The 13,226-nt window shown below is 37.3% G+C and overlaps 1 protein-coding gene across 2 annotated transcripts; it reads right to left on the bottom strand.

The window, feature by feature from the left end:
• Window positions 1–399: 399 nt before the first annotated feature.
• On the bottom strand, window positions 400–9,386 carry RB195_021851 (uncharacterized protein; the record flags this gene model as incomplete). Of its 2 annotated transcripts, XM_064208765.1 has the most annotated exons (10): window positions 400–431; window positions 527–649; window positions 957–1,050; window positions 3,041–3,123; window positions 3,193–3,365; window positions 3,585–3,724; window positions 3,787–3,948; window positions 5,863–5,989; window positions 6,925–7,042; window positions 9,284–9,386. In XM_064208765.1, 10 exons carry the CDS (start codon window positions 9,384–9,386, stop codon window positions 400–402), a joined length of 1,155 nt encoding a protein of 384 aa, XP_064064646.1. The 2 variants fall into 2 exon arrangements, with proteins under 2 accessions (XP_064064646.1, XP_064064647.1); XM_064208766.1 differs by lacking the exons at window positions 5,863–5,989; window positions 6,925–7,042; window positions 9,284–9,386 and adding an exon at window positions 6,404–6,460 and having other exon boundaries at window positions 3,624–3,724.
• Between the last annotated feature and the right edge of the window lie 3,840 nt (window positions 9,387–13,226).

Below are 13,226 nucleotides of genomic sequence, written 5' to 3'. Positions count from 1 at the left end.
ATAGAGTTTTATCAAGTTATTTCCGTACAAACAAACTATATATTTCATCAAAGTATAAAAATTTCTATTGTTTATCATATTAAAAGAAAGCGTTGATCATTAATAAGACTGAGATATGATAGACCGGTACGAACACGAACTGAGCTTGGAATGAAAGTATCAGAGCAGAAAGACACATAAAAGAATACATATACAAACATACAGTAACGATCTAGCTATTGTCGTGGATCTAAGAGCAGTGACAAAAAAAAAGGAGGAGGCTGAAATGACATGTTAAATTTAAGAGCTTTCAATTTTATCTAATAGCTATTCGGCAGATCTGAGAACTGTTTAAATGAAATCATCGTTGCGACTAGACTGAAAATGATGCATACGTAGTTTTCACATCCATATCATTATTCACACGTACTTCGCAAAGAACGACATCTCATCTGAAATTCCCAATAACAAATGACCTTGAGTGTAGCGTTACAATATAATGAATATATAATAAAAGAAAACAAAAGAGTGAAATTCTGATACATACCAACAAAACATTCGCACGATACTCGAACATTTAGATTAAATTTCTTCCAAATTTGACAATCATTTGTTCCAACATTTCGTAAAACAACAAAATTCATATGCTTTTGTCGACATTTTCCATGAGCTAAAAGATTTAAATTCATTTATGTGAAATTTATGGATTTATACTGTTATATTGGTGACACAGTCAGATCCGAAAATGTTCAATCGGATGATCATGATGCATTTTAGATAAAGGCAGAATAGAAAGGAGAGAACGTGTCACGCAGATACAGAGATTGCGTTGCGTGCATCCAGTTGAACGTATTTGGTGCCGACTATAGTTTATTAAAATTTCCTACTCTAAAGAAATGAAGACAACCCAGATTAGATGTTCTCCTGATACTAATGAAACAATAAAACATTTCCATAATTACTGATGATGAACTCACGGTAATCATAGAAGTAAAGACAAGCTTTATCGCTATCACAAGTCACTTCATTAATGAAGGGAGGAAAAAACGTGTCCGGCAAATGTCGTATAGCCTGAAAAGATCGATGAGGAAACATAGGCAAATAACTAAAATCATAGGATCATTGTACATTCACGATGACATGATTATTGCATAATTTGGCCATGATCATTAATTTTTTTCTGCTACGTCTTTTTCGTTACTTGAACGGTTCAATATTCTTAAAAGTAACATATTCTCTTAGTACAAAATAATTTTATCATGAAGTCCTGGAATGATATAGCGCTTCATAAAGAGGAGAGAAAGTCAAAAAGAAGTCGAATAAAAGAAAAGAAAATAGAATAATGAGACTGTTTTTTTTTCAACTATGTAAGATGGTTGAAGAAAATCTCAAAGGAATGTTAATTTTTAGGTAGCAAAAACTTGTTTAAAGTAATATTTTTTATATTCACACAGAAAGATTGTGAAATTTAAAAAAAAATAAAAATTTACGAAAAAAAATTGAAACAGGAACAAAAAGATAACAATAGAAAGTTTGGTTTTTCACTTCTATACTTTGAAAATGAAAATTATGCGATGTTGAAAGTGATCCAAGAGAAATTCAATGAGGTTGAAAATACAAAGAAAACTAGTTAAATCACTTAGTTATCAGCTATAGTTACAGCTCAATAAGATTGTAGAATATAACGAAACATAAAGAAAGAGGAGTGAAAATACTTTGCAGAAATAACACCAGTAGATTTTGGGTCAATTACGAAAGAAGTAAATTTCGTTTTTCCCGAAAGGCGACCAGTTTGGAAATTAATTTCAAAAGGTATATCAGATCCTGAGTAAAGTTCTTTCAAATCCTCCTAAATGTAAGGTGTGGAATAAATCTAACGGCGAGTATACTTGCAGCCATCGTTTGATTTATCATTCTGTCGATCGATCTCAACATTGTGTCTACACTCGCAAATTCCACTAATGGTATGATGCAAATCAGCACTATTTTTGAATAATCGACCGTGGAACGCAAAATAGACAACAAAAATAAGAAAAATGCCGCTATAGTTTCCTGCAATCCCCTCTCATATCTGCATTTTTCATTCTTTTCTGTCTAAGCACCTTAGGGCAAAACCTTAGAATCTGAAACTTAAACGTAGTTGATGGATCTGCATTTGTACACGATGGGAGAGAGTTACACAATAATGATATACACGGCCAATACTGAAGACCATCGAAGGAAATCAATAGGACTATTTCTCGTACGGAGAATCGTGATTTAGTTTTAGTTTCTTTGGTTCCACGAAAATGCGTTGTAAAGTTAAAAAGGGGGTTACGAAACTACCTATTTGTACAAAGAATAAAATTTTCAAACTCGTAAAATTTCACATTAGATAGAAGAGTTAAAATCTCGTCAAAACGTTTTGATAAATGGTGTAAATTTGCGTAAACATCTGCGTTCAAAGCAGTTTGGTTCTTAACAGTTCGCAGATACCTGCGAGTATATCCTTATAAAGCAATCATTGGCTGGTTTTCAGTCCTAGGATAAGGTTAAAGGCAGCATACCACGAATCTGGGGATTTCAGGTAGAGCATCCATATACAGGGTCGTAGATTATGGAGACCGGGGTGGTTCCGCCCATCTCTCCCTGAATAACTGCAGGCAGACGGCCCCCGGATGCTGTTTTGTACGATGCCTTCTATTGGAGCGCGCCACCCTTGCACGCGTAGCGTCCCTTACTCCCTATCGTGGCAGTTCGAATTGGTTTTTGACGAATCGCAGGGAGGAGGCGGCGCAAGGGGTGGAGCGTTGGAATAGATGGCCAAACAGCATTCAAGGGATGCTGTTTGCAGTGATGCAGGAAGAGATGAGCGGAACCACCCCAGTCTCCATAATCTACGACCCCGTATACGCGTAGTCCATCTGAAATCCTCAGTTTCGTGGTATGCTGCCTTTAAGTGAAGGTCCCATTGAACACACGCGACAACTGTACGCTTGTCAGGCGCATGCACAGACAATAAAACGCAACATGATGATCACTGGGAATTTTTGGTTAGATTGTAGCAGAATGCGTTCCACACCTGGCATGCTCCACAAAGTCGTAGATAACCGTCTTCTTCGGCTCCTCGTTTATCGCATCCGAAAGGTACTATATGCGATTCACCTGCAACAAACTTCAATTTACTTCAACACCATATGATATTTAAAAAAAAACATAATTTGGTAAACCTACCTATAAGTTTTTGTCGCGGCGTTAAATTGTCGTCCTCTAAAGTTAGAGGTTGATCCTGAGCACGCTGCGGTATTTCTATAGTAGCGTTAAGAGCGCGAAGGATTCCTTCTACTTCATCTTTTCTCTTCGAACGACGAAGAGATGGCGAAATAATACTTCGGCGTGGTTCACCGCTAAAACAATTATATAGTTTTGGAATTTTTTTTGTCACTTTACATACGTAGTCAGCCCCAAATGTGTTCTTCTGGAAGACCACGTCGCGTGTAAGGAACAAAAAAGAAGAAGTATCTATCTCAACAGTTTTATTACGGAAGATGTGTTGCGGTCGCCCCATTGAACACATTTGTTATTGAATACATGGAAATTATCTAAATTGATGGAATTCCGCTTACAAAGTTGCGTTTTGTAGTTTTTGTAGAATGGAAGGCGACCTTAAGTCGCAAGTAACGTTGAGCTCCTTCAACAAATTCGCAAGTGCTTCTACATTACGCGAGAATGCCTCCTCTCGTTGTCGGTTACGTGGAGGTTGCCGCTGGTTAAATGAGTAGAACGGATACATACAGCCAACAAAGAAAAAGAAGAGACGAAACTAACTTGGTAGTGATCGTGTATTGTTCTGTCAAGAAATCGTATCACTCCTAAAGCATCCCAAGCCATCAATTCTGGATTGTATGTACCTCTTTGTTTCAATTCAGCAACAAGTTCCGGTTGTGTCAAACGTTTACAGTCTTGGATAGTGTCGTTAAGACGGAGGACCTGATAAAAATACTATAAATTCCTGCGAGAAAAAAAAATTGGGATCTATGGATTTGAAGGTATTTCCCATCACATTTTATGATAATGATGGAAAATTTTGTATAAAATGTTTCATTTATTCGATGTCGTGGTACTTTTTTGTTATTTTCACACTTTTTTTAGAACGCATTCTTACGCTAGAGCGAATAATGAAGATGCACGAAAAACAGATTGTACTCCCAAGAACACAAGATAGAAATAAAAATGGTGCCGTATATTTCTCTCTGCTTCTAGAGATGATGGAAATTTTACACTTTTAAAGGTGATGGAATTTCTACTTCATAGTTTTGTGGTACAGTTATGTACAGTCCAACAAGATTAGTCGATGCGTTGTTTATCGTACCGGCTACGGCAACGTGTTTACGCAAATTAATACGACAAAGTTAAATCAGCATACCACGAAATTGACGATTTTGGGATCTCCACACGAATAGCTAAGGATAGTTGAGAAAATCACGAGCATGAGCGCAATCATGCTCAATTCCCTGAACTGTTCTTAAAGACGGTGTGGAAAACGGCAGCGTCGATGAAATTTTTCCCACGAAGCTCATGCACGTACGCAAAAGCAGGAACATCGGCGAGTAACCGGGGAATCAATGGCATGTTAAAGCTGGCTCTCCTTCTCACCGGCAGGAATGTCTGTTCTCGTACGTACGACACGGTATGACACGTTCTTGGGTGGTTCGTAGGAAAATTCGACCTCCGGGGCCGTTTCTTATGTGACCTTTCAGGACAATTCGATGAAAATGAGCACAGTCACGTACATGTTCGTAAGCCATACTTCTATCCGTATCTGTTCACGGGAAGATCTCAACATTGTTAATTTCAAGGTATGGTGCCTTTAAAGTGGGACCATCACCCGTTCTGGAATAAATAGATATCAGAATATATTCAGAAACATCTTCCTTCGATTTCATATGTTTTTTCACTTCTTCTGCTCCAGAAAGTTGAATTTTTCGCCAAGAATATTCTTTCATCCAGAATACTTGACAGAACAATAGTGTCACTTCTTTGACAGCTATATTTGCAATGTTTAACATTCAAACAGAGACTTAGCTGTTCTACTCCTTCACTATTACTATTACACCATATACACTAATAGATCAAATGTTTGGAAGCATTATGGAGAGGAGAATTTCAAACACACCACATTCACATCAAAATTTGTGATTAAATACGTTTTAAAGAACAATTTTTTACAAGTGGAAGTGATTTCCGTAGTAGACATTAAAAAAGTAAGTAAAAGTTTTATTACTCACCAAAAAAAATCAGGGAAAAATCGTGAAACAGAGAAGCGAATTTGAGGACGAAAAATAATTATTTTTGAAAGAAAATACTAGAGGTGACAAATGGACGCCCCAACAGTTGAGACCAGTTTGACATCGTTTCAGCAGCTATTGGTGCGCGTGAGGAAAAAAAATCATGTTTTTGAAATTGACAGGAAGAAAAACAAAAGAATAGTTAGCAGATAGATATTTTCAAAATTTCTCTTTGCTTCTTGCGGATGACCTTTTCAAAAATCGTTCTAGGACCTGTAGTACCGTATACATTCGAGCAAGAAAGCGCTGCGGTTCTGCCGTAGCACATAGCTTTTCTGTTTTTGAGATACACCCAACCTTTGAAGTGCCCCGGGTTCAATCAGTGACTGTAAGAACTTCCCCAAGGTACTGAACATCATTGAAACTCAAATGTTCAAACATTCGCAGTTTTCATCAGAACAAAATCTCCGCTAAGTGCTTGAGTTTGAATTTTTTTTCCAATTCGGTTGCAGGATATTGTCGTCTCGCCCCAACCATAGGACCAAAAACTCATGTACATGCTGCATGTGGACTTTTAGGATCAGAACTAAAAAAACGCTGACTGCGAGAGACTTACTGGCGCAAAGTGGCTTTCGTACTTCGACTTCGGTGGTGTATCCAGTGATTCGCTTATCTTCGTCTCGTTTCGACTAGCCAAGGATTTTTTCAGGGCTCCTATTCGATTTAGGAAGTAAGCCGACTCTCTGAAAAAGCAACATAAAGGAATAAATTGTGATTCGCTACATCAAGTCATTACTTAAAGGATGCTAAAAGATGGACAAAAGCACCATGACTAGGTATATTTTTAAAGACCTCTTTGAAAGGACTCTTCGCGATGAATTTTTTAATACACAATCTCTGTGTTGATTTATTAGTGGAAGTGCGACGTTCTATTACTCACTTACCTCTAGTTTAAATAACAGCCCGTGTTTTTTGTTCAGGACCTAACAAACTAAGGTAAATTCTGATTCCAAAAGAAAGAGAAAAAAATATAGTCGACGCCAAATGTGTTCAGTGATGTGAACGCGATACGTCTTCGACTAAGGCAAAGATAAACGAGGACGGAATGTGTATCAGGCAGAAATCGGAGTGAGTTCCATCAGAAGCGTCACGCTCACCAATTTGAACATAATTGACGCCGACTTCGTCTCTGATGTATTCTTGTCAAGAACCATTCTATTCGGATAGCGTCGTTAATAATAGAAGCTAAACTGTCAAGACCCGGATTTTACATCCGACGTCTCAAAAAAACTATAATAATAAGATTAGGGAATCTTCTTTGTAAAGATTGCCGCTAAAATTTGGGGAACCAAGGGAAAAAAATATAAAGATTTTTGCCCCCAGTGTTGGTAAATCTCAAAATAATTATTCTTAATTCTAAAAAAAGTGCCAGTTGTCTTTACAGTAGAAGCAAACACAGAAAAATCTATTTTCTCGAGAGTTGTTACAAGAAGTACTGATTCATATATCCCTATTCCAGACATTTCCCTTTCTTTATTTCTGGAAGAAGAACTGATGGTTATTCACCAGTTTTTCGCGGACTTTTGAACATTGAAACACAGGTACATGCTACGGTAGAAAACAAAAAATTAGTAACAAGAAAGAAAAATGTTGTGAAATGCACAAAAATGAAACGTACATATTCGGAAGAGAAGCCGATATAGGAGAAGCACGCTTCCTCCTTGCACTACCAATTGCTTTTTCAACTATTTCTATCTGAGTAGTAAAATATGCCAGAATATGTTGCAGTTCCTCTTCTGAAACGAATGTTAGGAGCATAAGGCGTGATGAAATTCTCTATTATTTTACAAAAATGAAACAATGTTAACTGAACAAGAATTATCCGAAATAAAGTCATTTTAAGGGCGTTTTGTCGGGCTGACGCTGTACCTCTGTGATTATTCCACAGGTTGGGTAGCACAGTTTGAGGCTGATGGTTTCCCGGGGTTTCTGGTTCCGTATTCTTTTTCTGGGTGGATCAATCTTTTTTTCATGTTCGATCGAGGCAGAGATGAGAGAAGAGCGAGTGTGTGTCTAGCGGAGTAGGAGTGTGCGTTGCGGCAGACGCGTCGCGCCCAGGTCGTTGAACACAGAGTCGTCACAGAATAATGAATGAATGTATGTATGTCCGATATCCTTTGACGAGAAGAAATTTCCCTCATTATACTTTTTTCATAGAGATTAAATATATACTTAGATGCTGGCCGCTTGGTTTTATTAAAAGATTATAGCAACTGTTTACCGAAGAGTTCCAACAATAGATATAACTCATATGAAGATATTTTTCAAAACCTTCATTGTTTTCCGACTATACTGTTCGTCAAAGCTACGATTGTTAGTGCCGCGACACCATATCTTTCTCTTCTAAACGTATTTCTGTCCTCTTTCGCAACAAAATAAAAATCTGCAAAGAAACTTGATCACGATGCAGACCTGTTTTTGGTTCGACACTAAAAAAAAGCTGCTGGTCATCAAATGGATCATGTGTTGGTATTTCACGTTGCTTCTAAACCATGGACGATTTATGACTGCTTCTTTAATTCGAAGTGCATTGACTGTTTTGCTTCGACTTCTTGCATGTTTAAAATAAAATATTTGATAGTTACAAGTTTAAACATTGGTGAAGCCCGTTCTACACCTCTCAACGTGAAGAATTCAGCGGAAATGTTCGAGTGATTTAAATTCTACAATTACTAGCTAGAAACGGTAATAAGAATACTTAGTTCAGGGATGAACAGCGATTTTGTGCTTGAATCGACTAAGATGTTCAGATTCTCCGATCATTGAAGAAACTTTTGAGTATTTTCCAGTAGAAAATGTGAGCTAGAATAGCATTTTCAGCTTAAAAAATAAAAGATATTAAGTTTCTCGAATTTCTCGAAACACTGAAACGGAAAAGACGACGATTACATGTTTTCTAATAGTATGCTTTTGAGGTTTTGCGGATGGAGCAAAGACTACATTTATCGACTAATCCGAAATTTTTCATTGAAAAATATTCCTGGTAAAACGTCCTAGATGAATGTCTGGTTCATCTAACGGAAAAGATTAATACTCACTTGTTCAAAATAAAAATTGGAGACCAAATGCAATTGCAAAGGGAAGAAAATTTATAAAAATCTGAATCAGATAAGAAGCCGATTTGTGGACCTCACTGATCAAGTTAGGTATCTGGCAACCTGTTTTCCATTTCTTTTTAAAGGAGTAATGAGTTCTACTGAGTTTATTATTATTATTCAAGCAAAAGAACTTTTTGATGATATATCTGTGGTATATTGAAACCATATTAGAACTCTATAAGAGTAGATTCACAGATTTCACACTTAAAGTAGATGAGGTAGGATTTCATCTACTGGCAATCGCTCAATCACAGCTTGTCTTTGCGTGTATCGCGGATGTTGTTGCGGCGATCCAGCACAATCAATTGTCCGACCTGTTCTTCATTCCTAATCCACAGAAAATGCAAAATTCTCACAACGTTCTGATTCGAAAAAAAGCAACATTCATTCGATGATCATAAGAGAATAATCCAGATTTTTAATGAAACTATATAACAAAACAATTATTTTTGAAATAACAAGAAATAAAGATTCTTTTTCGAAATCGTTGCAAGGAATATTGATGAGATCCAGACCATTCCTTGATGAATATCCTTCATTATATGTATATACGAGGTCGTTGATGTGGGCAAATTATTGTGTGACCGCGAATCCCAGAACGAGGTTATTCAGTGAAAATCCTCTCGAATGCAGTTCATTTAGAGGGAGAAGATTTCGCAGCGACTGTCACTCAATGCGTCTTTTTCAAAAGATGGTGAAAGTGGCGTCAAAACTGGATACGCCATCGACATCAACATCGCGAATAATATTGCAAAGTGTTGGGAAATTTCAGAAATTACTCCTGATATTTGTAATATCCAATATAAATCATTAGTGAGGTAAAAACTCATGAAGTAGTATTACAATAAGTATTCAAACGTAGAATTTGAAAACACTCACCAGATGCAGTTGAAAGGTTCAAATCGTCAAATTGTGTAGTTTTGGTTGATACAAGACTGACTAACATAAGCGGAACTATGCCAAAAAAGGCCACAACGGTCATAGCGATAGATTCCGAGCGCAGCAAAACGGATAGACCGTCCTCTTTAAAGCTGGCTGGCTTAGATATTGTGATTATAATAGCGGAGAACGATAGGCGATGATGGTGGGTAGTGTAGCGATAGGGGGGGGGGCTAACAGTGAAATGAAGATCTCGTTAACGGCTAGCAGAGGACAGGCTTACAAGATCGGCACAGCCCATTCGCAGCGACTTCCATGATCAAATCTCTTCTCTCTCGCGTACACCACACACACAGAGCGCTCAATGTCCCCCGCGCGCCCCTCTTTCACCATCCTCCCTCCCTTCACTCCCCCTCCTCCCGTTGATCCCTCGATTTTCTACCCTCTAGGTACCGCACGATATTTGATGTGAAGCATGCGTAGCAGAAGAAGAGTCATAGTTGGAACCATACGTTATGTCCTCCTCGGTATTAGTTAAAGGGCGAGGCGTCTTACGCTCAATCAAAAATAATCTCGGCTTTTGGGTACGGAAAATTCTACACGCAAACATGTAAGTATGCCATACCATTTTTCCATAGTACAAATATTGCACATTACATTTTCTTCCGCTGCTCACAGTATCTGTCTTCCCAAGTAAAATAAATTCCGGAATTAACTCCATGTTTGCCCACAAAGAACTCAACTTTGTTGGTTTTCTGATACGCTATCCTTAAGGACGATAACAATTACTCATTCTAGGTTCTTTCCGCATGAATCCCATGATAAAATCCTTGAACAGCAAGACCATTTAGCAAAATGTTGAGGAGTGCATACAGTAAATCTTATGAACATGGTTTGCGAGATCCATTTGAAAAAGGAATTACTCCTGGATATCACATAAATCCTGGACACATTCAAGTTACTGATCGTTACTGATCTCGAAGAACTTAATAAACTCGGAAACTCGAAAGTTTTCGTGCGATTTGATGCAAAGGAAGTGTTAGTGAAGCTTCATCTTGAGTGTTCAAAATTCCGTTATTGTCACCTCATTCCTGGAAAAACTGACCTTCTGGACCATTGGAAGGGATCAAAAGTAATGGAAAGAGAAATGATCAAAATATTGGTTTCTGGAAGAGGTGTTCATCCCTTTTGTTGTTGTATTCCCAGAGTAGCGTAAAAAATCTCCTATAATCACTTTTAAACAACTATCCTTTGCAGATGTCATCGTGTAAGTCCCTGACGGATGCGACTGCAGGCAATTGGAATAGGGCATTCAAAAACTAATTATCCTTAAAACTCACTTATTTCTTTTATTGCGGGTCTATTTTATATCTCTTTATCTTATTCCTTCATTTTTAATATTTTTTTCATTTTTAAATTAGTCTCTTTATTTATTTTTATCTATTTTTTTTTTCGTTTTTCTCTCTCTTGAACCAACCATTTTAGTTGAAATTTGTCATTGTAGCTAAACAGAATCGGAGAAATGAACTGAACTTGATTGGATTTGTAGAAAAATGTTACTATGTTATATTTGGAATTATTTTCAGTAGTTAACATTGGTAAACGTTATGAATGTTCTTCTTTAGAACATTCTCACATACATGAAATGACCTCGCATGAGGAAGTAGCTTCGCTATTAGCGGAGATGCCGTTGTTAATTAGCGAGACAGGCAAAAACGTGAAAACAAACGATTTTCAGCTTATTCTCAGCTAGGTTCTTCTCTTTTAGTAGATAGCTCCAGTAGCTTTTCTAGTCCAGCTTTTTTATTCTTCTAAATTTTTTCTTCTCATTCCTATCGACAGAGAATCTGAAATACGTAATGTCCTGTATCCATGTATATCAAATTTCTTGCACTAAGCGCCTGTTACTCTTGACCATAAGGACAGTGTAATGAATTAACAAGTCCGGCACAAATGTTACATCTCACTACATCAGCTGTCCACTCGTAGCGTTTCTGCGCGAGTACTCCTCACCATTGGCCTCATTTTATTGACTCATATTTTCTTTGTTGTATTCATACGCTCTCATTTATCCTATATTCACTCGTTCATTGTCTCTAAGCCAAGAAAACGTTTCTTTGATTCAATCCACAAAAAAAAACGAAACAAGGAGTTCACCTTCGCCTACGGCATAAACCAGTGTTCGAGTTGATGAAATCCTGAGAGATGACGTCCTTCCCTACTGTAGAACTTGAAAAGTCCTCAGATAAAATCCTTTTGTTATATCCTTTGGATCCTAAGGGTGTGTCATACTAGGGGTTCCTTTATAGCTAAAACCTTGCTTAAGCTATGAATGAATGAAGTTTGTTTGTCCAAGATGCAAGTATTCGTCATGGACACTGAATGAATGTATTTGGAGGATTTCAAGTATGAAACCGTAATAAGTCTCATTACCTCATTTTTTTCACCCAGACCAACGTTTGGCACCAACTAGGACCTACATTCTGGGGATTTTAAGGAGTTTGCGAATTTGGTAAGGACAACACTTTTCAGTGAAACACTCGACTTTAAAAACGTGCACCAAACGATTCATGAGAAATAATGTTCTCGAATAGTGATATTCAGCACTGATATCCAAGAAAAACACAGAACTTCTGACAAAATATCTTAGGTCGCATTCTACAGGGCTGCCTTCAATCCTAAGTGCATATGTGTGTACTCATTATCTTGCTTTTCTTTTCCAAAGTGCCGAGGAAGAGAAACGATTTTCATTCAAGAACTCTTGTCATCCTTCGAAAAAAAAGCTCCCACCTCATTTTTTCGCAACAAGCTGTTGAGAAGAAAAATTGCACTCATTCTCGCAACTCTCGTAACCTTCGAGCTCATTCGCACCTCATTCAGAGCCTTCACACAGCGCCAAAGTGTGGTGTGTGTGTGTGTAATCGCGCATCCTACGAAACGGCCCACATGAATATTTATAAGTGGTTGAGGGTGACTTTATCTGACTTCGGAAGCTATTCTTGTTACTTCGTACTACTTCTGATGCTTCTTTATGCACCATAATAAGAATCACCACCGCCACTCTTCGAAAAACTCTCGTATTCCTACTCCTGCATTTTTAGCACTCCACTCCTAACATATGTCCTAAAATTCGTGACTAACGGAATCTGAATCTATTGAAAACGGTCAGGATCCTTATAAATAATGTAAAACAATTTCTTGAAAGATATATTTGGATGCACTTGAACCGCTGATCCCAAATATCCCCTTAAAATTTGAATTTTACAATTATTTGGTCTGTAGACGGATAAAGATTCACTAATCGTTGTTAACTATTCTACTTGTTCGTACCTGTTCTGGATCTCGTCATTGTAGATGCCTTAGGGATATGCTGCAAGTACGAGGGAGAGTTTTCTCCATCAAGTTTGTGCGAAATTTCTCTATTAAGTCAGTAAACTTTGGTTTTTTTTTAGGTAAAAATCCATAAATACTCTCACAGCTTATTTACGGATTCATATAGCCAATTTGATTCCTTACACATTAAAGGCTTCCATGAGAAAATAATACTCATTTTACTAATCCGACATTCTGGTTTATTAAACAAAGATAATCTAAATATGATAGTATTAACTCGTTTGCATTTTCACTTCTTTTTTTTTGAAGTTGAGTGATAACATCCTGATTGACTGAGCATTCCGTTCCACAGCTGTCAGTACAGATTCGGGCTGGAAAACCCATGTTTCCGGAATTACTGTGATAACACTTAAATGATGAACAAATAAATAAATAGTAATAAATAAATAAATAAATTCATCATTTCTGTGAACTTACATATGTAGCTAGATGAAGCGTCTCCTTTTCTATTCAGCTCAACCCCTTCGTTAACATTACCTCATGTACGCATTGTATTATGTGTGATAGTTCTTTTTTTTTTTATTTTTTTTTACTTCTTGCAGGTCTAACG

The sequence above is a fragment of the Necator americanus genome, chromosome X (assembly GCF_031761385.1).
Source record: "Necator americanus strain Aroian chromosome X, whole genome shotgun sequence".
NCBI lineage: Eukaryota > Metazoa > Nematoda > Chromadorea > Rhabditida > Ancylostomatidae > Necator > Necator americanus.
The sequence above is the reverse complement of the archived record's forward strand: the minus strand, read 5'-3'. Positions and strand labels throughout refer to the sequence as shown.